This window comes from Embiotoca jacksoni, unplaced genomic scaffold (assembly GCF_022577435.1).
Source record: "Embiotoca jacksoni isolate LCO1_2020_lvr unplaced genomic scaffold, fEmbJac1.0.p SCAF_5, whole genome shotgun sequence".
Taxonomy (NCBI): domain Eukaryota; kingdom Metazoa; phylum Chordata; class Actinopteri; family Embiotocidae; genus Embiotoca; species Embiotoca jacksoni.
Window position 1 is genome coordinate 9,523,585 of NW_027185403.1, and position 24,748 is coordinate 9,548,332.

Sequence of the window (24,748 nt, forward strand, 5' to 3'; positions counted from 1 at the left end):
CTGTACTCCAATGAAGGAGTAGAACCATCTCAAGGAGGATCAGAAGAAATGGACAGCATGTGAGTTAAATATGAGTGTCACAGCAAAGGGTCTGAATACTTATGACCATGTGATATTTCAGTTTTTCTTTTTTAATAAATTTGCACAAATTTCTACATTTCTGTCTTTTTCTGTCAACATGGGGTGCTTAGTGTACATTAATGAGAAATAAAATGAACTTTTTTGATTTTAGCAAATGGCTGCAATGAAACAAAGAGTGAAAAATTGAAAGGGGTCTGAATACTTTCCGTACCCACTGTATAACATTGTCTCTTAATGTAGTCGTAATACAATCTCAATTTCGCTCTCCTACATCCTGATAATCCAGTGAGAGATCCCTGTGTTTCCGAAGAGCTCATCAGCTTTTTTTTTGCCAGTGAATTTCTTCTGGTGCTTCAGTTGTTGCTACATTCAAATTTTGGCTGTGAAGCCATCCGAAGACAGTATCCCAATAACTTGTTATTCCTTGGGTTTTCAAAATGATCAAGATTCCCCTGGCTTTTGCTGTAACTCCGCCAAAACTGTTGTGAAGGTTCACAACCAGCTCAGACATGTGTCCATCTGTCTCGACAACCACAAACAGTACACCTGTCTGATATCCAAGGTATCAATGCTTCGTCTGTCTGTCACAGATTTTTCATGGAAAAAGTCCTCACTTTCAGTCAAAAGTTACTCTCCAATTAGCCTCTAAAGACTACCGCTCCCCCAGAGATAGAGAAGGAGGATCTCTCTCAGTCTCCCTCCCAGATAGATCAGAGAAGAAAGGTCAACAGTTCCTTTGGTCTTCTTTTCTTTCCTTAGTGCATTTCTTCTTTTTCAAACGGTCAGCGGTTTGGAAAATGTGCCATTTACAGGAATGCTGCTGGAAAATGTCCCTTTCTTAATTAAAAAACTTAAAGCACACTGGACACCCACATGAGGGAGATACTTTACTCTAGAACATTTTTGGTCCCCTAAATCATAATCCACACCACTATGCACCTGCCTTCCAGAAAGGCTGTTGTGGCTTTTGTAAAGCTTAGAGCCACCAGAAACACTTCTTGCGCAGCTTCTTGACACGTGCCTTGGTGCTGGGGCGACTGGAGGAAGATGGGGCTGGCGTGGGCTTGGTCAGAGTTGAAGCAGGCACATCATATTCCCCCTCAAGGGCCTCCACAACCCCCTGGAAGCGTCCCTCCTGCTGTCGGAAATCATGCTCCACACTGGAGAGAGAACGAGAGAGCAGATGAGGGGGGGTCGGGGACAAAGATGAGGGGAGAAACAGCGGGAGAGTGATTTAGAGGTTGGAGAAGTGTAAAATCAAGTAAAATTTATTGATGTAGCTCAGTTCTCAGGAAAAAAGACTCAACGTGGAAGTAGAAAGAGAGGAGGCGAGCAGAGAAGTGTGAGGACAAGTGAACATCTGCTGAGCATAAAGAGAGATGAAGACAGGGATTGAAACAAAGATGAGAGGAGGTGTCTTAATCACATTAAAATGTGGCCACAAAATGCTGACAACACCTTAAAAGACAGGTTTCACCTTCACACAATGCAGTTTTATATTCTTAAAATCGTGTTCCTAATTTAGATGTATACCCTCTTACCGCACGCACATACACACACACAGACGCAGGCCCCAACTCAGCACTCCTTTCACGTCCATGGTATTCTTTTGCACTTCATGCACCAGTACATCACAGGCTGCTGAGATGAGGAGTGGGAGGAGAATGAAAACGAGAGCAGGGAAGGAGAGGAGCATTTGCACAATGGAGGAGCTAAAGGAAGGAGCAAGTGAGGAACTTTTTTGCTCCTCTGATGTGTTCAAAGGAGACCCTCTTGGCTTTCTTTTTGTATGCTCTTATTCCCCCTCCCCTCTCTCATCGCTCCTTTTCTCACCATCTCTCTGAAGTGTCCAACGCTGCAGGTCATAGTGTGGTAGACTTTGAGTTACTCTCTTCTCAAGGTAGCTGTGTGTGTGCGTGCGTGTGCGGTTGAGGTGGATCGCTGGGGTGAAGCTGTGTAGGGCCTGGCATCTGGGGTTAATGAGGCACACGGTGAGCCGAGGAGAGTAGAGACAACTTACCAACCTTCCCTCTTCCTATATCCCAAAATCCCAGCACGCAAACACACACTCACGAACACGTCCTATACAAAAAAAAAAAAAAGTGGTGGTCCCCTGCCACCCTATACTGTATGTACATCATTCACAACTGGCCCACATCTGATTGAGGGGGGGAAAAGGGAACGTACAGGGACTTATGGAAGGAGAAAGGAAAGACGATGGCTCCTTTGGGAGATGGAAGGATGGATACATGAAAGAAAGACACTTTAACAGAAGAAGGTCAGAGAGGTCACTGCAAAATAAAAGCGGGAAACAAAAAAGACAGGGAGGTGAAGGAGGACAGGATACGGGCCACCAGAGATACGAAGAGGGCAGGACAGAAAGGTCTTGTGATGGAGGGAGTGAGGGAACGAGTGCACAGAGGAGGAAGTGGTGGGAACAGAGGAAGGGAGATGGCTCCATGAATAAATTATAAAGGAGATGTATGCACACTACACACACATTGTTCACAAACAAACCCACACAGCATACATCTCAGAAAAGATAAAGTGCTGCACCTACATTCACACAATTTATTTTTTCTTAGTCAGGTCTCTCTTTACCTGCACACTTTGGTTTTAACCTCCCCTTCTCTCAGTCCTCTGTAGCTACCTCTCTCGACCCATATCTACCCCTCTCTCTCGCTCTCCCTCCCTCCCTCCCTCTCTCTCTCTCTCTACCTCCCTCCCTCTCTCTCTCTCTCTCGCTCTCTCTTTCTCTCTCTCTCTCTCTCTCGCTCCCTCCCCCCTCTCTCTCCCTCGCTTTCTTTCTTTCTCTCCCTCCCTCTCTCTTTCTCTCACTCCATCTCTCCCTCCCCCCCTCTCTCTCTCCCTCTCTCCCTTCCTCCCTCTCTCTCTCTCTCTCTCTCTCTCTCTCTCTCTCTCTCTCACTATTGTTCTTGGGATTTCGGCAGCACAATGGGAAAAGCTGTTCTTAATTCATTCTGCAATCTGGCATCTTTGTAAGTGCATTTGAGACTGTGAGGTCTTTTTGCTTTTATCCTTGCAGGAAACGGTTACATTTTTAAACCCTTGTTTTTTGGTTAAAGTGATGGTTACTATAGAGTGCCCAAGGTTATGATTTAGGTTTTGCATGTATGGGTGTGTTGAATATGAATTTATATCCATTTGGTGTGAGAGAATACCGTTGGGTGCTAGGTGTGTGTACGTGCCTGCATATGTTTTAGAGTGTGTGTTTGAGCTGTTTAACCATTCGGGGAAAAACAGAGGGGCTGTCAAAAGCTCCTCTCCCCCTTGTCTCTCATCATAAAGATTAATTAGAACTGACAATGGCAAAACATCTTCAGGCAGCCAGCCCACGTCAAAACCTCTTTTTTCGACCACAAATCATTAGGATGGATGCTTCAGTCCCACGCGTAATTCATCCTCTGCTTGTGTCTCTTTTCCCTATCTCCCCTCCTCTTTACCCACAATCCTCTGGAGGTTTTGATAAGGCTCTCACTGTCCAATCAAACAAATTGAGCACTTTTACCATAACTTTTGTCTATGTTTGCCACAACGAAACTGCTGAAAATGCGTTTTCTCCGTGTTTGTGAGAAATTTATACTGACATGTGAGAAGAGAAATGATTAGGAGGCAGATTAAGCATTTCTGTTCATTGACATCTTTCTCATGGCGTGAAATATATTCATTTCTTTGTTTGTCAGTATGTATGAGTGTGAGCATGCAAGTATGCATAGGGAATGTGTGCACAGATGTACTTAATAAAAGCTGATTTCCCTCTTTGCTGGACTAATTAGCATCACATGCTAATTATACATTATTCATATATACCCATATTGTGTGTGTATATATAATTGTTTTTGCATGTGGGTAAGAAACACAACAGGAAAGTGGAGCAGGGAAGCAAATGTGTGAAAGTAAGAAAAGGTAAAAGAGGGACTACAACGATATGAGAAGTGACAACATACTCTTGAGATCTTGGTGGCCCCAGGCCCTTTGAAATATTCCCCAAAATATGTGAAACTCTTCAATTTCAAGGGCTTTTGTTTTAATTACCGATGTTAGATGTTTTTTGTTTTTTTAAGTTACCATGCAATGACATGTTTCTTTGCATAGCATGTTCAATCTACTGAGTAGATGTATTTTTAAAGCAAGAAAGTTATTGAGCTTTATATCCTATAAACAATCATTTCCTCTGGTCTAATTTCTTAGATGGCTATTCTGTAGGTTCAGCGCATTCAGTTGTTTTTTTTCTTCTACTATTTTTTTTAATCAGTTTCATCAAATTCATCAATATTTTCAGTCTGTGTGGAAATGCTTCTGGAAGTGCAGACTAAAACTATGAAAGTGAACTGTTGTTGTAGTCTTGTCACTAACAATAACTTATATTATAGATGAATCTGCCAATTGTAAAGTGTCTGTCACTGTTTTGTAAAGCTGAAGTTGAATGTCTTGTTTTGTTCAACAAACTGTCCAGTGCCTAACAATACTCCACAGCAAATCGTCACCTTTCAGAATGAGTTTTTTGTTTCACTTTTGCCACCAAAAATCCCATAAGCGGCTGTCAGATTTGTTGTTAATTAATTCAATTTGACACTGAGTCAGAGATTAATCAGCTAACTGTTCCAGCTTTAACGCTGTAGTCCACTGAATCACACTGTGTCTGAACGACTGTGTGCATTCACATCACTGTGAAATGAGGTAAAATCTGTATGTGTTCAACATATGTGTAAATCTATATGGATATACAGGTGAATAAGCATGTTAACATGTGGCAGACATTCTCCGTTGGTGCTCATTACTGCTTACTAGGATTTGGATCCTCCTTTGTTAATTAAGATCAAGGGGAGTAAATAATGGGATGAGGGGAGAGGGGAAGTTGGATGCAAAGGACAGATGAAGCAACAGAGGATAGAGAAAAAAGAAACAGACCAGATACAGAGGTGGGGCTGCTTTGAGAGTTAAAGAGAATTGGAGAGGTAAAGGCCCTGCAGAATGTGTTTTTAATCCTCTGAGGCCTGCAACAGAGATTTGTATTTGTCTGTAAACAAATAAACTAGCTTCAAGCCAAGCTTTGGTCTGGAAACAGTTCTCGTCTTTAAGCATTAGCCATGAAGCTACATGTGAAAACCTACATTTCCAGCTTATGCATGCAGTGCAGAGAGAGAGAAAAGTGTTGGCCGTTGGGTGTGAGTGGGGCACAGACGATTACTCCTTTGGCAATTGACAGACAGAGTGAGGCACACAGAGGAAACCAGTTTGATTGGAAGTCAGAGATGAAAGAGAATGTGCAGACATGGAATGGAAAGATGGAATTATTTACATAATGAAAACATGTGAATAAGAAAAGGATTGGGTGCAGGTGATGGGAGGATTAAACTCCAGTATGTGATATGGGATTGTGAGGGGGAAGTTCTGTATGGTGCAGACGATCTCAGAATGCAATTACTTATTTAGGTCACTCACACAAGGGACAACTGGAACAGGAAAGGCGCATTACTTAGGTGCTGAATTAATTTGCTTGTTTGCACGGAGCATTCTTTTATGTGTGAATGACTTTCCTAGATAGAGCATCCACTTCTAATCTTTGGAATCCAGCATGTATCCATTTCAGGGATATACAGTATTGTATGAGTAGGGCAATTATTACAGGGGGAGAAAAGGGCAGAGACCGCAGGGTATCAGGAAGAAAGATAAACACAAAAAACAAACATGATATGCTGAATAAGTGATACAACCTGGAAAAAAGATTGGGAAAGGGAACCTTTTCAGGATTACAAGAGGCATACAGTTATCTAGGAAAAGTTCAGGGCTGTTTATTACACTCTAGAAAAGAATGAGTTGTCATTTGCTGGGTTATGTAATACAGTAAGCTCATTATCTTAATCAGGTTACCTGTATATGATGCAAGCTGTCTTTTGGCAGGTGGGGCAGTTGTTTATGTCCTGACCAGTTCTGTAGGAGCTGCGACTGCAGAAATAACAGATGGAAAACATTCTTCACACACTCGCAAAAGGAGTAACTGCATGTCTAATGTTACTAATACATGTAATTAAATTATATTTACGCATACATTGTTATAGGATGCTTAAAGAGAAACCACTCTGAAATTTGTATCCTCCGTTCATTCATTATCTATACCTGCTTCATCCTGAACAGGATCACGGGGGGGCTGGGGCCTGTCCCAGCTGACTTTGGGCAAAGGGTACACCCTGAACACATCATCCGCCCATCACAGGGCCAACACATAAAGACAGACAACCGCGCTTACATTCACACCCACGGGCAATTTAGAATCCCCAATTAACCTACCATGCATGTCTTTGGACAGTTTGGGAGGAAGCCAAAGTCACCGGAGAAAACCCACGCAGACACAGAGAACATGCAACACCAAAACAAACCCAAAACCTTCTTGCCTAATGTATTTGGTTTTGCTCCATAACAAAGTCTGTTTAGATTCAGTGTTATGCATTGATGCAGAGTAATAGGGAAATAAAATTTTGCACTAACAACAGGCTGAGCCTATTCATATTCTTGCATAGCTGAATCATTCTCCAGCATAATGGAGAATGGTCTGGCTGCACCCATATATTATTCTGTCATTAGGGAAAAAGGTTCTGGCCTGTTTGAACCAATTAAATTCATCAGAGGTGCTAAACACAAGATGCAGCGACAGTGACCTTGCAAAATAGTGTCAGGTGGACTTGTTTTGGTGGAAAGTCTGTACAAGGAGAGGTGAGCCTTGGCCTAAACCCCCTTAAAAGACCAAAAAGAACCAAGCAGACTTGCCTTATTGCATGATCCAATCTTAATTAAAACTTCCCATTTTCAGGTTGTTAGTGTGGAGGTTGTTGTTGTTGTTGTTTGCTGTAGCAATGGGGATTTTGAAAACAGTAACACAGATATTGGAAAGAAAGGAGAATATTGATTGAAATCAGCCAGTGGCAGGTTCATACTAACAGTCTCCATCCGGTAAGTCAGTCAAGCCTTTCTTGACTGGAAAGAGTCTGGCTCCCTTGACTGCTGGTGTCACAATTGTAACTGCTCTCTCCACAGACACATAATGGTGTTGTCTGGAGGGGGGGTGTCAAAAGGCACAAAATAAATTGTGATGTTTAGTGCATTCAAAGTACCTCAATAGTGGGTGAAAACCCGCCTATTTTTTCGATTCCAGGTGATTGCAGTGTCTGTCAAGGTAAATCCAGTTTACACGACACCAATTACACGACACAAATATTATTAGCAGCCGGTTCACTAAAAGTGATCTCATTGTCATTCAATCTGAAAACTGTTTTGTTGAAAATTGGTGGGCAATAAAAATAAATAAATATGATTACAAATGCCAGCTGGGTTGTCAAGGCTGAACACGAGCACAGAGCAAAAGAAAATGAAATGAAATGAAATGTGAAGTTAAAAAACAAATCTGTCAAGCTCATGCTGACTGCCACGTAATTAAAACACTTTATTTTGCCAAGATATTTTGGCTGGCCTTTGATTGAACTGTTTTGATGAAAGAGTAACTGATTTATGTTGATAAAAACAGACATTTTAATTACACTGAGAGCGAACGTGTGACTGGCATCAGTTTTTTGCCCTCACTTGTCTTTATCAAAGACAACAACAGCTAAAAAAGACAAGTATTTGCTTCAGGAGAGAAAGGAAAACAAGGAGCTCAGCGCAGCGACAACCTTTTAGCTCAGCCGACACTTTTATCACAGCGGCCCACTTAGAGTACTTTCGTTTCTGGCACAGTATCAGATACATGCAGTCCCTTTTACTTGCCGGTCCTCGAACTGCTCTCTTGTTTTATGGCTTTTTCCGCTCTATCTTTCAATTGCTCTCATTTTCTGTCTCACCATCTCGCTAGTGTCTGCCTCCCAGTCGGCCTGTTTTTCCTCATGCACTCAAAGCATCCTCACAACAAGCGTTTACACACCCATTATACAGTCCCATAGAAAGGGCAAGACAGCTTGTACACTGACTTTAGGAGTCTTATTGTGCAGCTTAAACATTAATTGCAAAGTAATCTGATAGGGATTATGCTGAAGCTGGAGGCATCTGTTAACCCTGCACATAAAGAAGGAGGGATGAGAGGGAGCATAACATGTCATGGAGGTGAAAAAAGAAGAGATGGGAAGAAGTATGGTATGAACTCAGGGAGAAGAAGTACTGACTGTAAAGGTGAAATGGTGAAAAGAAGAAGGATGGGAGTGATAGGAGGAGGAAACAAAACAGAGTGACAGCAAAGCCATGACTGCGGGGAAGAGTAATGGACAGGTTGTCAGGGCAGAGAGGAGGGGAAGACGAAAGGGCAAAGGAGCGATTCACAGTTGTTATAGTTGTGGGAATGATTCATATGTGCAGGAAGGTGCAGGAAGAAAGAGAAGCAAGAAAAAGTATTAATTAAAAATGGAGTGAAGAAAGGTGCGAGGGCGGCGGTGCAGACAGGGATGAATAGCTTGAAGCGGGTTAAAGAGCAGCGGGGAAAGGAGGAGGTGTGGAAACCATCTAGGATGTCTAAAGAGGAAAGAAGCAAAGGATATGTGACAGGAGAGGAGGATAAACTAATTAACAGGACAAAGATTAACTGATTGTTTTGATTAGTTTGCTTTGCTGGGCAGCGCTGTGTCTCGCTGGGATTACATACATATACTGTCAGATAAAAGGACAAAGGAGACCTAGGAGCTCTAACATTGACTGCAGGCTGGCAGGTATCACATATCCCCACAGGATTGGATCACACACACACACACACACACACACGCACATTCACACACACACACACACACACATACACACACACACACACACACACACACACACACACACACACACACACACACACACACACACACACACACACGCACTGTTCAGCAGTTCTATACCAAGCTGACATTTAGCAATGTATTACATGGACTTGAAAGCCTGTCGGTATATATTGTTATAAAAACTCAAATATACTCTCCTCTCAATCTTGTGCTCTTGATATTCTCTCTTCTCCCTCTCCTTGTTCTCTTTATCACTCCCCTTCACTCTTCCTTAAGCATTTGCTCTTGCAGTAAATACCTCTACCTCTCATTTAGCTTTTTTTCTCTCTTCCTTATCTCTGTTTTAATGCTTATTTTTATCGCTTCCTTCGCTCACTCCGTCTTAGTATCTAAACTCCTTAATTTCCACACTTAAACCTCCATTTCTTCTTATCCTTCTCTTCTTAGCTTCCTCCATCCCTCTATCTCCCTAAGTCCCTTTTCTCACCCTTCGCTGAAGGCCTTGCTCTTCTCCAGGTCTTGAATCACGTTGAGAAGCACTTTGATCTTCTCCTGGTTGGACAGCAGGTTCTCCTCCACGCTCTGTAGCTGCCTCTCCAGCCCACGTGGCACGTTGACTGTGTGCCCGTCCAACAGTCCTCCTGGAGCCCCGTTGCATTGTGCTTTCATGTGTGTCTTACAAGGCAGAGTGTGGTCGTCAAAAGATTTGCTCTTCTGTTTCGCGTAGTCCTTGAGTTTGATCCGTTCTGAGGATTGTTTGGATGTATTCGTGGTTTCCTGGTTTTTGGTCAGCGCTACAGCTGTGGCTGGTTTCTGATGAGTGGGTTTTGGGGAATTTTTTGGTGGAAGAGGTGGGGTGCTCTTCGAGTTTGAGTCAGTGTGAAAGGGAGGCTTAGAAGTTTTTTGGACTGATGTGTGTTGCTCTGCATGCTCGTCAACGTGCTGGACTTGAGCCAGATCCTGACTGTGTTTCTCAGTTGAATGTGGTTCTGTCGCCACTATAGTTGTTGTGTGTGCTTGCTGTGTATGTGTGTTAGCTATGGTGCTATCTGGGTTGTTGTGCATTTGTGTGTCTGTTGTTTGCGTGGCTGAGTCCTTGTATTGAGTAAAGTCCGCAGAGTGTGGCCTTGTCCGCTGCGTTGAGTCTTTTGTTCTGTTCTGAGTGTGTGTTGTGTGGTTAGAGTGTGAGCTGTGTGTTTTTGGTATCGTGTGTGACAACTGTGGTATTTGAGTAGTCTTTACTGATGCGTGCTGCTGCGTGTCTGTGTTTTTGGTGTTACACTGAGAGTTCAGAGCAGCACAGTCTTTCTTTGACTGGACCATAGATGGTTTCCGTGGCGGATTAGGTAATGTCTGGCTGGCTGTTATTTGATTGACCGCTCTCCTGCGACATGCACCTGTGCACGGTGTCATCTGCGATCGTCTCCTTCCACATGTCCCACAAAGGTGAGGCGGCGAGGTCGTCGTTACTCGGCACGGCCGAGGTGGGGTGGCGTGCACAGTCGTGCACACACACCCTGTCTTTAATACCGATCGATGGCTCTCCCCTCGAAGAGACTGCACCCTCCTCCTCTCCTGTGTCGGCTCCTTACCTTCTGCGGCCTCACTGCAAACCCCCCCCACCACATCAGAGGTCACCACACTGCCGTTTGTGTACCGAGCTGTCCTTTTACCTCTTGTATCCTTGGGGTTTGTCCGCATAGTTTTAATCTGGCAGTAAACTCCACTGCCTGACCCCTGTGATCCCATGTCGTTCTGTGTCAGGCTGTTGATCTCGTTCTGAGATGTCTCCTTGGACACCGGCAGACTTTTGCTGTCACTTCTGATCACTCCCCCAGTCTCTGCTGTCAATGTTTTGTCTGTTGCCATGGCGAGTGGCCGATGTGTGCTGGTTGGTTGGCTGCTGTGTCGTTTGATGGAGGGGAGAGTCCGCAGTCTGGGAGATGTTTGCACTCCGACACTGCACAGTGGACCCCATCGCCCCCCCGCCAGGGGAACTCCCAGTGCAGGCACCGGATTGGTTGGGTCAGCCACCCTCCTGCCCATATTCCTCTCCAGGTTGGCTCAGCCCCCTGAGGAGCTGAAAGGGATTGAGGCAAGCAGTGGCATCAGCCCACGTCAGCAAGATTATATCCAACAGAAAGCTGTGATGTTTCCAGCTTTTGTTCACCCAAATGAATTAGAGTGATTTGGAGGAAAAGAAGGAGTTTATGTGTGGAAGCTGGACACAGCTGGAGAAACTCTCAACTTTCTTCCATTAACGGCCTCTTTGCTAGTTTAGCTACTTGTGGTTTGGCATCGCCGTCAAAGCTTTTCTCAGTTTCTGACCAATGGCCCGCAGACGATGAGTTGGATGGCGTCTCTGGACATTGCTGGATTGTTCTGTAGAGAGAGAGAGAAAATAGTGAGAGGCAGTGAATGAGAGAAACAACAGAGGAGGGCAGAGAGACTGGCAATAAATGGTCAGACTGGAAAGAAGACACAGACATTAGGCACGTAAAGCACCGTGTCAAAGCTTCGACCTCGACTGATTTCACACACTGACCAGATCGATAGAAGTCTATCGGCTTCTTATTACATCAGCAGGTGGGTGGGAGTTACAATGGCAAAACTTTAAATCTCATCAAGGTGAAGTAACAAAAAGGCTGGAGACATCTTAAGGGTAATGGTCCATGTCTCTATGAAGTTAAGAGCTACACACACATATAGCAGCTATGCTGATAGATCTTATAAATGTAAGGCTACAGATGTTGTTGCAGTCTTTTGTTATGTGATGACACATTAAAAATGATGTTGTGATTGTCTTGCACAGCAGTATGTGAGCTGATGATGCATCATGTGTTGACGTTTGTCATGGAAACAATTTGGAAATCTGTCTAATGATTTAGCAGCATGAGAAGCTTGCCAACATTGTTCCTGTCCATCTTCCTGCGTTTTTCAGTTTTTCAAACAGACGTGTTTCCTTAAAGTCAGTGTTAATAGACGTTCTGCTTTTTGTTTTATTGTTTCTGAGGCAGCAAATTAAATTTTAATGCAGGACTCGATCGTGGTAAAACCTTATCTGCTTTTTGTTTCATTATACTTAGTCAACATTTTTGGACAGTTTGGGAGGGGAACAAAGTCCTCTGTTTGATCTTAATCACTTCAACTCACTCAGAATTGACTCAGAGTACTTTAGTGTTATGACACTCTGATTAGCTGATAAAATTGGGGCAATATGTTATTGTATTTTCTTTTTTCCCCCCATCAGAAAATTGGGCCACTGCAGCAGCAAATATTGGCATGGTACATCAAAGAGAAAAAGACATACAATAGAGAATAATTTGGGTTTATTTAAATGTACATATTCAGTTAGAACTGTATGTAAGAGCATGGAAAAGTGGCTGGAGCCACATTTGTGAGGTTAACAATTATCTTTCATTTATGCAAATTATTTCACGTAATCAGGTGATTGTCTGTCCGGTGTATTTGTTGTTTGACTCTGCACATAATTCAAGTGTCAATACATTTTAGACATGTTTCTTTATACCTCAATGCTACACATGAAGCCATGAAGTAATGCTGCTTGTCAAGCCAAGATAATTTGTCGATGAATTTAGGCTCATTCAACTTATCTGTTTGTAGACTAAAATCTTCTTTATGCCTTCATCAATATTTTCTTTTCTTTTTGTTGCTGCAATCTTCACTGTGTTGTTGCTACATTGCAGCCAATGTGTGATGTTAAACCAGCTGGCACACACACACACACACACACACACACACACACACACACACACACACACACACACACACACACACACAATCACACACAGAAAGAGAAGAGCTTATTTTATGCCAGATGGCACAACAACACAGCACAGATGCTTTCTGTATGCGGTCAAGAGTGGGACAGTGCAATATTTTTCAAAATAAATAAAATATGGCTTTGTTCACCTATCAGTTTAAGAACTCATGGGATTACAGGAAAAACATTTTTATCCTTTCAAAATTAACAGAATGCATCATCATATTTCAGATGAAAGTTTTAGAAGTCAGCCTGTCAGCTTGTCTGCAGTAGTTAAAAATATGTTCTCACCTCTGTACAGGTAACTCTCTCTGACTGTGATGAGTCTGACTGCTGCTCTAATAGTTCATATGTATTCAGAATCCAAGTCATGCACACATTCACTCATACAAACGGTCCATCAGTGACCTATACTGACTCATTTTGAAGCCTGGTTGTCCCATACTGTTTTGATAGCATGAGCAGAATGAAAAATTTAGATTTTATTCCCATTATTTTTATTTTCCCTGACAGCAAGTGCAATTAATATTGTCAGACTCTTTGGAAGTTCAGTTTTCATTTAAAACCATTAAATATTAAAGCTGAATGAATACACTTTATTATGCTGGTGGGCCTGCCCAGGAGCTGCGGTACAGAATTGGGAATGCTTTAAATTTAGACTGTGTTCAGTCTGCATCCTGCATCTGCAACTTTCTGCATATAGTTGAGGGAACAACAAATGACAGTACTGTGCACTTAGTGCTCAATAGCTCGGCTCGAGAGCTTCACTGAGTTTTACATAAGGCACTATAGATCAAAGGATTTCAGTGATATATTGCTTCTGTTTATGTAAATATCATACAGACTCTATGGCTCAGTGACTGCTACGTTTCTTGGGAGCTAGCAAGAGGTCACACACATAATTGACATCCCAGACTGTTTATGATTTTTATCACTGTTTACGGTGATAATCATCGGCCTGTAGTGGACCACAGAGGTCTTGAACCCTGAGTTCACATATCCCACAGAATTATATGGTTTCTTTTCTATTTACACAGGTACTGAGATGTGCTGGCTGCAAAAACAAATTGCAAATGATGATATTTTTCTTGGGAGGAACAGACGAAGAGGGAAAGCAAGAACGAGAGAGCAAACCCGTGTTTGTGTGTGCAAATGAGAGACGAAAGACTGCAGCTGGGCGTGCATATGAGCCACTGTGTGTGTTTGATTGTGTCGATGAGTTGTCAAGCAGGTTACCGTGGGAATAACCCTATGTCAATTGAAGGTAATTTCACTGCAACCCATTTCCAAGCATTTGTGTTTTCATCAGCAACCGCAACACCAGAAAGCAGAGCATCTGCTGCAACAGAAGTTTTTCCCTTCTTTCTTTCTTTCTTTCTTTCTTTCTTTCTTTCTTTCTTTCCCTTTTTCTTTCTTTCTTTCTTTCTCTCCACCTGCAGTGTGTCTGTGTGTCTATTTCAAGTCTCACTCTTCACCCCTGACCTGCACAACGCCACGCAGAAAGGGATACCATATACTTGGAAATCAAATTTCACTCCCCTCTCTCTCTCTCTCTCTCTCTCTCTCTCTCTCTCTCTCTCTCTCTCTGTCTTTCTCTCTCTTTTAAATCTTATTGGATAACGCCATCCTCCCATCGCTCTTTCATCGTTACCTGTGTGTTTGTTGTCGCACTTTTCTACTCACCACCCCCTATTCCATCTATGTCATGCTGTCTTTGATTTGCCATGTGTTTCTCTCTCCCCTTCTTCCGTCTCTATATTTAAGCGTAGTCTCTCACCCACATTGCACCTCTGGCTGTGCAAAATGAATGGGGAGGAGAAGGGGAGGAAACTCTGTCAGCTGGGGGAAGAAGGGGAGGCAACTAAAGAGGAGAACAGGGGAGACAGCAGCACAGGGAGGTGCTGAAAGGCAGCGGAAGGATAAGGGGGAGAGAACAGATGAAGGAGAAGAACCACGGACGAGATGAAAGTAATGCAAGAGCATATGGGTACGTGTGCGTCAGAGGAAGACATGTAAAGACCCATTTTCCTCCAGTAAGATTAAATCTCCAAAAGTGTCTGATAGAGTTTATTAAAGAATAAAGGGAGAGGACCAGAGGAGTGAGACGTGTGAAGAGACAGACATTAAAATAGAGCAGGAAAAAGATCTGGGAAGCCACACACATTGCTTGCCAGTAATCAATACGCACTGCAAGTGTGTTTGAGCATCTGTCATATTGCACACAAACACACGCACGCACAGCCTTTAAACACCACAGGGAGTTTCCTGACAGGGTGCAGCTTTTTATGAAATCTGTTTATACATGCAATGAGTTCAATTTACCAGTTGGTGAGTTCGGGCTGTTAAAGAATTGTCTACAACACAGGGAGTCTCAGCAAGGCCTTGTGTGTCTGCGCGTGTCTGTGCGTGTGCGTGTGCGCGCATGCGTGTGCGCATCCACGCCTTTGCAGTGGTAACAGAGCACTGAATGCTCCAGCGAATCAAGTCCTCTGTCGTTTCAAGGTGAGCCTCATTTTTCAACTGACGATTGACAGGCCCTATGTGTGTGTGTACGCGTGTTTTAGGGAGACCGAGACTTGCTTTACTGCTCTGTAATCACACTGCTTCTCCCAGTTACTATCTCTCACCCACTCTCTGCCGGAACAGAACAAACACAGCACTTTATTGGCCCTTTGAGACAGGGCAGACACTTCATTTTGGTTGTGCAGTCATTTTTTTCCCCCCGCTCTGTTGTCTGGGTTCAAATCAACAAAAGAAAAACTTGTATTTTGCTGTTTAAGTTTTATATATCAGTGAACTATTTCTGTGATTTCACAAGTTTTTGAAACTTTATTCCATCAGGGACATTTAAGCCAAATGATTTTGCAATATTTCTTACAGCCATCAAAATTGTCCAGAAAAGACTTTGGTCTGCAGGTTTTTATCCCCGTATCAATAAGCAGTGTTTGAAAAAGTGTAACTTTGGACAACAAGACCCTCAATTTAAATCTCCATAAATATAGATCTTAGCACATAGTCAGACATAATTTCAAGACACCATGCACAGGCATTTGTCAGGCAATAATTGTAGGAAGAATTTTTAGTGTGTCTGTCTCTGTCACAAGTTAGAAAGTAAGAGTGCGTTCTGTAAGATTAACAAAACCTCTAACTTATTTTTTGAGGTGATTGAAAGAGACTTCTGGTCCGATTAGCAGCTGTCAGATAATGGGGACTGATCAGCCTGTTATAGAGAATTACTAAATCTCTGTTCATCCCCTTACAAAATAAAAAGCAACTTTTACCTCCAATGTAAAATTACAATATACATATTAGTACTTTGCAAACAATACCCCAAGTTTGTTTTAGTTATCAGTTAACCTAACAAAATCCAATAAACAGAGAAAACCTATCTCAAATTAATATTTGGTGCAAGCCGTCTTCGCCTCTAAAACAGCACCAGTTCGCCTTGATTCACATTTTTCATGGTACGTGGCAAGTTGTTCAAAGCATCTTGGAGAATTTGCCACATTTTTCTGTGGATATAGGCTGTGTCCGTGTCTTCTGTCTCTTCATGTACTGTCAGACAGTCAGACTGAGGCTCTGTGATGGCCATCTGTTGCATGGACTCCTTGTTGCTGATAGTTCTTTATGACTCTAGGATCACTGCATGTGTGTGTGTGTGTATCATAAGAACACACTGAGAAAACTGTTGAGCTTTATGACAGCATTAGTCAGAAACTGTTTCATATTATATCACTGCACCATGCATTATTTTCTTTATTTCTGCCTGTATATTATATGAATATTGTATGTCTGCAGATTTAAAAATGTGCACGTTGTGAACCCTTCGCAGATATGCAGCATGTTTGCACTGCATACTTTATATCTCTTTGCTTTTGTTTCCATAATTGCTCACTGGCTTTAATCTTTTCCTGTCATGGCACAATATTTACCCCCGCTCCTCATACAAAAGGACAAATCCAGTAAAGATCATCAAAATACCCGACTCAGCTGTGTACGCAGCCTGTTTTGTTGTGCATTTTAATTGAGTGCAACTCTACTTTTCAGGGACAGTGCACTTTAATCAGCATTTCGACTTCAGAGCCAGACGCCACATAGGCTAATGTTTATATCACAAAAGCCAAACTTCTCAGTCAGCCCAGAAGCAGTAATTCAGTTAAGGTTCTCACTGAGGAATAGTTTGGGGAAGACTGTGTGTGAAACACTGATAGTAAGTGACTCAAGTGTCTCTTCAAGGCACTTAGTGTAAACTCTGGAAACTGTCACTGTCCAAGAAACATGAGCTAACTTTATAAAGAACAGAAAAATGTGCGCTATGACACCTTGTGTCCTGCATTGTGTGTGTGTGTATTGGCTTTGTCATAAGTGTGTTTGTGCATGTTTGGAATAAGTGATGTATAAATCAGACAAAAGCAGAAAATACATTAATCAGAGACCTGTGAGATAGACTATCCTTCACTTTTCTCTAAGGAACCCTCAGTTAATGCTAACAGGGGGCGGAGGGAGAGAGGGAACATTCAGAATAAGAATTAACTTCCACATTCATTTACACTTCCATACATGTGAATGAATTAAGTGTGGACTTGTTTAAACCTGTCAAAAGCCATCAAAAGGCATGATTGAATAAATTGCAAAAAGCAGAAACCAAATGATGGCAATGGATTTTATTAAAGGTTTCTAGCCATTTTAGTCCTTTCTACTTGTTTATGAGATGATAAATGGGACATAATTCAAAGCAATGTCCTATTCCAGTCAGGCTGCCCTCAGAGACCGAAGAAAAAAAACCCCACTGTTTTATGTTATGGGGAAAGCTTATTTACAGCCTGTTAGGTACCTGTGGCAAGGAAAAGGGTGAAATATAGACGAAGATCATATTATTGACAAATCCATCTGCCGGCTTAATTCATTTGTTTTGTTGGTGGCTATAGGAGTGTTTGCTGGTTGAGCAGCAGAGCAGAGAAACAAACATAAAACTGAATATTTATGAGATAGTTGCCACCAAATATTTGATAATAAGAGATAATCATGATAAAGTGGAAAACTAGACCCAGTTAGCTAACAGGGGAAAACAAAGTGTCTGACTTAGGGGAGGCGCTTTAGATGCAGGACCATACAAACATTCTATCAGTGTGGCTAATAGGGTGTGATATCATCTGGGTTTTGCATTTTTGCTCTTACTGTGTAGTCTTTTCCCTTCTCCCTCGGTTGCCCTTTTCTTCCTGCTAGCCCTCCTTTTCAACTGTCCTCATCCTGATTACCCCCTCTTCTCTTTACACTCTTCTATCATCTCATCTTTCTCTTCTTTGCCATATCATTCATCCTGTCTGCACGTTCCATCCAATCTCTCCATCATTAACCCCCAATCTCTTTCTCCTCCTCTCATCTCTCCATCCTGTTGCCCCTGCTGCCCTCTCCATCTCTCCCTCATCCATCTTCCTGGCCCTCTGACTTTCTAGTCCTTTTGTCTTTCGCCACATCGCCTCTCTTTCTCTTCACTCATTCACAGTCTGTCTGGTTAGCAGAGTAGCTGAAGTGTCAGTGACATCCAGGCATGCACACACACACACACACACACACACACACACACACACACACACACACACACACACACACACACACACACACACACACAAAAACACACACTAATCCATGTGCATATGCAAGCACACATTTCTTTTGAGTCTTCTCCCTGTCTTCCTGTCAATCTACTTTAACCTTTATTTCTCTTTCTCTCCATCATTTGTCACTCTCTGGAGAAAAGGAATGTAATGAAAGTCAATGCAGTATAATGTCATAACCTATTGATTAGGTTTGTCTAGTCTGGAATTTGGATTAGATCTCGTTCCAATGATCTGTTCTGTGCTGCAAATGTTTCCAATATGTTCACATTTCATTTGAGCATACATTTATTTCTAGACATGCAAACAACTTGTTAATACATTTTTAGTCAACGTTTTAAGATGCTACCAAATAAAGCAAGTTTTGGTTTGTTTCTATCTCAGCTGAGTCAATACAAATAAATACAGTTACTTAATATATAAAAAGAAAACAATGACTTCTGAATTTAAAAAGCTCATTCTTGAAAAAGAATAAAGAATCTTTGAGAAAGATTTGATGAGTGCTGAATCAAACTACTGCTATCATCCATCAGCGATGCATCATTCTGTCATTAAGAATGAAAACAAAGACATGCACTTTGCAAAATTCGTATGTATTACTAATAACCACAACAATATCCTGATACAATTTCAGGCAAAACTTTGTACTAACCCAAACAAAGAGAACATTTTGTTGAATTAAAAAGAACTGAATACAGGCCCTGCAGAAAACGGAAAAAAGATTAATTGATCATCTAATTAAAAAGATGTGTCTTTCCTCACATATCAATTCACTAAAACTTGTTATTTCTTGAACTCTGACAATAGTAACAACAGTTGTTTTGGCAGTTTGGGAACCCTTCTGCTTGTAAAGTTTCACAGCTTCTTCAGTTTAAACTGACCCATTAGAAATAATTGTCATTAGGAGTCATCTGATTCCATTCCAAAGACTGAAAAATGCTCTTCTTCTTCAAACTGTGTGAAAACACTCAACTACGGGCTTCTCTAAGCAACTGACTGAAGGTCTGATAATGGAGCTAATTGATGCCTACAAAGCACAGAAACACTATCAAACGATATGAAATTGCCACCAGCTTCCAATTCCCACTGTCCGAAATGTCATTAAGAAATGAAAAGACAAAATCTGCACGATCAAGAAAACGTTCAGATAAAGCTGCCTGACTGCCAGGCAGAAAAGACAAAAGCAAAAACCCACATATGACAGGAAAAGACTTAGCTGGCACAGGGGTGGTGGTGTACCGTTCCACTGTGCAGCATTGATGCTCAGACCTCATCACAAAAGTCAAAGTCTCAAATGTGCAAAGCAGCATCTGAATAAGCCAGACTCTTTTTGAAAGCAAGTGCTGTGGACAGATCAAGTTCAAATTGAGATTGTTTGGTCGCAATCACCCAAGGCACGTTTAGAGAAAAGAACACCTTGCCAGCTGTTAAACACGGGGGTTTTCATTATGTTATGGGGTTGTGCAAGTGCCAGTGGCACAGGAAGCACAGCACAAACAGAGGGAGGGATGGACTCCACTAAATTTCAGCAAATTCTGGATACAAATGCAATGCAGACTGTCAAGAAACTGAAGCTGGAAAGAGACTGGCTTGAGTAAAGAGTCACAACAGACCTCAAAAAACACAATTAACTATCTCTAAAAGCACAAGCTGCAGCTTTTGGAGTGTCCTTCGCAGCCTCTTGACATGAACATCGTTGGATATGTGGGGAGGCCTTAAACATAAGGCAGCTTAAAAATATCTGCAAAATGTTTGCATACAACAGTACATGCAAATGTTAACATTTATTCTGCAAATGTGCTTCCCTCACTATAGGCCTAATATTTTACAATGTTCTTTATAGTATTACTTCTTTAAAACCAGCCAAGTGGTGCTCCAAGCACTACAGAATAGAGACTGAAGGAAAGAAAAATGAACATTATTTCCCTCCTCAGTTTTCAACTTGTTGATGTGTTTTTGCTGGAGAGTGACTGTGCTGTGTGGTAGTGTAACACACACACACACACACACACACACACACACACACACACACACACGAACAAGCACACACTCATGGATATGCACAGGCTGTAATTAAAAAAAAAATAATATTCTAAAGGGACTGATGACATTATATATGTTTTAAATGCACGGGTCACATTTGTCCACACTGTCTCAGTTGTACAACACGTACACACAGTCGATACTTCTCATACACATGCACACAAACATACACGTCCACAGATGCATGGGGGGGAAGCATTAGTCTATAAGAGACGGGTTATTGCAATATAATCCCATATTAAAGCTACACTCGCTGTTCTGGCGGTTGGTTTAGAGGCTTTTAATAGCACTCGGGCAACAGAAACAGACACACATAAATAAACTGACAGGAACATTTGGAGTCCTCGTTAAAAGCAAAAGTTGTAATTAATATTGCACTGTAAAGCGCAGAGAATAAGCACTCACTCAACGCACATACACAAACGCACACAGATGTATTCAGATGCACCAAATCCTACCATGACAGATGGATGGGATTACTTACCTGCTACACACACACACACACACACACACATACATACATACATACATACATAATTACACACACAGACACACACACACATGCAGATGCAATTTATCCCTGCTTGGGTTTGATGCTGTGATCACACTGCTTTGACAAAAATACACTCATCTACAACCTCTCATAAGTACAGATGTACACACTTTAGTCAAAGCGACTGTTAAAGAAACAAGACGTACACCCTAAGACAGTGTTGTTGTTTTTTTCTTTTTGTGTATTTGTGCAGTCCAATATGGATTTTGTCCCGTCGTCCAGCTGGCTCTCTGGTGCCTGCTTTCATTCAATCACAGTTACCTCCATTGAAAATCCTTGACAGTGTCTTAAATCTTGAATGTGCTTCTTTGAAAAATTCTAAGCTGTTAGCTATCAGACTGTAAACATTCCTCAGGGGGTCACAACAGAGCCAGAAGAACACCAAGAAGAAAACATTGTCACTCCCTTAACTGTTACTTAACTGCACACTCACTCAATAATATTTTCCTAACAACTGTCTTTGGCTTCCTCAGTCACTCACCTGTTCTCATCCTCCTCTTTGGTCCGCATGCTTCTCTTCTTGCTTTTTCTTGGTGCGTCTGTCTTGTGTCTGGTAGTCCTTTCGTCCTCAGTCGCGCTCTCCTCCGACTCTTTGCCGCTCTCTATCTCTCACTCTGTCGCTGCTGATCCTCGCATGCTGGCGGAGCCCAGTGATCCTCTCTCTCTCTCTCTCTCTCTCTCTCTCTTTCCCTCTCCCAGAATCTCTGTTCCCCCCCTCCACCCCCCCAATCGATCCCTACCTCTCTATCTTTCTGCTGCAATTTTCTCTTTCGTTCTCACATATTTCTGCCACTGTTGTTAAAGTCATCCGCTATCTCTCTGACTCGATCTTTTTTTTTTTTTTTTTTTTTCCCCCTCCGTTTATGTCTCTTTATCGGTGGCCAGTCCCGTAGCCATGCCCTGGTTTCTGTGTCTGTAACATTGACCCTGGCATGGTGGCAGACCCAGGGAAACTTTGGCACCACAGAAGTGTCTGCTCCCGGGAGTCGAGCCAGGACACAAACAAACACACACGCTCGCACGCACAGAATCACACACTCTTGCTTCCATCACTCACTTTATTTATATCTTTGCTTTTCTGTGTGAACACAGTCCACTACTCCCTTGCTCTCTCTCTCTCTCTCTCTCTCTCTCTTTCTCTCTGTTTTTGTTCTGTTGCTTTCTCTCCCTGGTAGTTTCACCTCACTCTCCCCTCAGAGCTGGTTTGTCACCGTCCTCCCTCTTCTTTGCCCCACTTTTAGCCTCTTCACGCCATTCTTCCCTCTTCTTTTTTTTTAAATCTCCCTTTCTAACTCTCACCTTTGAATGTGCCACCACTCTTCCTCCTTTATTGTCTTTCTTCCTCTGCTTCCATTCGTACCAGCTGAGGATGACGCTGCTTTCTTTCCTGTGGCAAACTAGACAATTAGATAAATTGAAAAGAAAGTAAGATTAAACATGGGGTGACATCGGGTTTTAATTATGCCTAATGATGAATGCTTTGTCTTTTCAGCATAGCAGAAATGTGTTTGCAATTAATTTCCTCATTTTTCATGCATGAGGAACGGCAAGAATATTTCACCGGTGTTCACCTCTTTTTGAGGCAAGTATAAGATTTAGAATTTGAATTAAGACATAGATCTCCATAGGTTTAGTTTAGGAGAGGGTTTTAAATATTGTTAGCAGTTATGAATTACATCTACAGTAGTGAAGTGGGTTTAAATATATTGTCCACACATAGTAATGTAATATAGTATAATTTGTGTGCTTTTCTCATGTTAAACTACATGTTAGTGAAGTGTGTGTGTGTGTGTATGTGTGTGTGTGTGTGTGTGTGTGTGTGTGTGTGTGTGTGTGTGTGTGTGCTCTCGTGTGCGCGCGCGTGCGCTCCCTGAACGGTTCCTTGATGCAGTGTCCATGTGAGTGTCCCTCCTGAGCCCTCCCCCATCTGAAAATAACTGGTGATGTATGCACCACTGCAAAGTGGTTGACTCACCTTGTGTTGTGTTTCAATTGACCTCTGGTGAGATGAAAAAAATGGTGTGTGTGTGTGTGGAAGGCAGTGCCACAGTGTTTGTGCATGTTACATAAGCAGCCACACATGGGCCATTTCAAAGCAACAGTACACATGTGCACAGGAACATCCGGGGTTGATAAAGTGTGAGATAGCTGTGCTAAAGTCCTGAGGTCGCAGTCATTTGATTTTGGAGTGGAGGATGAGAAGAGAAGCTCGTCATTGTCAAGGAGGGAAGTGGAGGAGAAGGAGTACAATGTCAGAGCTGGATTCTTCTCTTCTCTTCTCTTCTCTTCTCTTCTCTTCTCTTCTCTTCTCTTCTCTTCTCTTCTCTTCTCTTCTCTTCTCTTCTCTTCTCTTCTCTTCTCTTCTCTTCTCTTCTCTTCTCTTCTCGTCTCTCATTTCCCCTTGACCTCTGTCCCTCCCTATGCTTTCCTCCTTCTTATTTGTATCAGCTAATTATTTCTCTTTGTACTTGACGACTAAATGTGCGGCTGAGGAAACATTGATCTGTTTTGTGAGCACTCAACAGGCGTACATGCCCACATACACACTCTAAAATGAAAACACGTGCAAACAGATAAACACCCATGCTACACAGCACACAGACACATCACCCTGACACACAATTCTAATTACACCTCCACACTACCCTGTGTGTGTGTGTGTGTGTGTGTGTGTGTGTGTGTGTGTGTGTGTGTGTGTGTGTGTGTGTGTGTGTGTGTGTGTGTTCTATGGATGGCGGACAGAGATGAGCCTGTGTCTGTGGTGGTATAGTGAGCAGTGCTGCAGGCGTCCACTGTGTTTTTCAGATGTTCTATTTTAAAGAATGATGAAAAATCACAGTTGAGAGCAGAGTAATGAGTTCCCACCTGCGGGGATGCCACAAAAGGAACGACAGAGGAGGGAAGAGGGGAGGCAAAAAAAAAAGAAAAAAAAGAGGTGGTGCGGAGAGCACGGGCAGGATATGGACCAAAATGAAGTGCTGTGAAAGGCATCAATTGACCTGATGTGGAATTATTTGAATGGATTGCTGTCATTGTTTTCCCTCTGCTTTAAATTGAGACTCATGAACTCATATTTGGTTCTGTTTTGCGTGTACCGTGCCTTCGCCCAAAGTGAGCTGGGATAGGCTCTAGCCCCCCCGTGACCCTGTTCATGATAAAGTGGGTATAAATAATGGACGGATAGAACATACAAGTAGATGCCAAAATCATCAATGTGTACCTGATGGATTACTTGATCCACCCTTTCTCACTACTGATTGGTAGTTTTGTCCATGTCAGAAACATTTCTTTGTGTTAATTCAACAGATTAAATCCTAACACTTTAAGTATTTAAATTAAGGCTGTCACAGTTAATGCTTTAATGCTCTGTCCTAATTTAAAATTAATGATATGTTAATTATATTTAATTGCATCAGTCTTGTTTCACTGTTTATCCTGCCAGGCATCTCTTGGGATAATGAACTTTAAACAGAGAATTCAAATGTGAGTCTGTAACTTTTGAAAGCACAGTATTAAATTGACTGGAAATTAAATGCACTCTTACTGTGTTCAGTAAACAAGTTCTTTGCTGCTACAGCCTCACACTGACCAGCACACACACACACACACACACACACACACACACACATTATTGTGTTCCTTACCTGACTTTATGACTTCTCTCTGCTTGTAAAACTGTTACTTTATGTTGCTGCATATTACAGGCCTCTGGCTTTTCTTCTGTGTTCATGGCTGCGATGACAGCTGTTTGAGGATCTTGTTACTGTGCTGCCATCACCTGTAGCATACCTTTAGCTGAGGTTTGAGGGTGCAAGTAAACAAGCTGCCATTACTGCGGTGGCCTCCCTCTCTTTCAAATCTGTACAACAACTCTGTGATATATGAAAGGGTTTTACTTTTG

At 42.2% G+C, this 24,748-nt stretch overlaps 2 protein-coding genes across 2 annotated transcripts in view; one reads left to right on the forward strand and one right to left on the reverse strand.

Moving 5' to 3' along the window:
- Nucleotides 1-24,748, forward strand: part of dock2-like (dedicator of cytokinesis protein 2) — a 94,980-nt gene that overhangs the window by 48,282 nt on the left and 21,950 nt on the right. The gene's annotated exons all lie outside the window — the stretch shown is intronic.
- Nucleotides 169-21,498, reverse strand: LOC138211075 (protein INSYN2B). The gene is made up of 4 exons (XM_069170665.1): nucleotides 21,329-21,498; nucleotides 9,337-11,231; nucleotides 5,977-6,051; nucleotides 169-1,241 (listed from the first exon to the last, which is right to left on the reverse strand). Exons 2-4 carry the CDS (start codon nucleotides 10,893-10,895, stop codon nucleotides 1,058-1,060), a joined length of 1,818 nt encoding a protein of 605 aa, XP_069026766.1. The 5' UTR covers nucleotides 10,896-11,231; nucleotides 21,329-21,498; the 3' UTR covers nucleotides 169-1,057.

Bases quoted from the DNA above. Each gene is read 5' to 3' on its own strand.
- LOC138211075 (XM_069170665.1), bottom strand. From the start codon at position 10,895: ATGGGCAGGAGGGTGGCTGACCCAACCAATCCGGTGCCTGCACTGGGA. The intron at 6,052-9,336 runs GTGAGAAAAGGG...TTATTTCTGCAG, and splicing joins AGCAAGGCCTTCAGCGAAGG to TCGCAGCTCCTACAGAACTG. The intron at 1,242-5,976 runs GTAACCTGATTA...TTCTCTCTCCAG, and splicing joins ACAGCTTGCATCATATACAG to TGTGGAGCATGATTTCCGAC.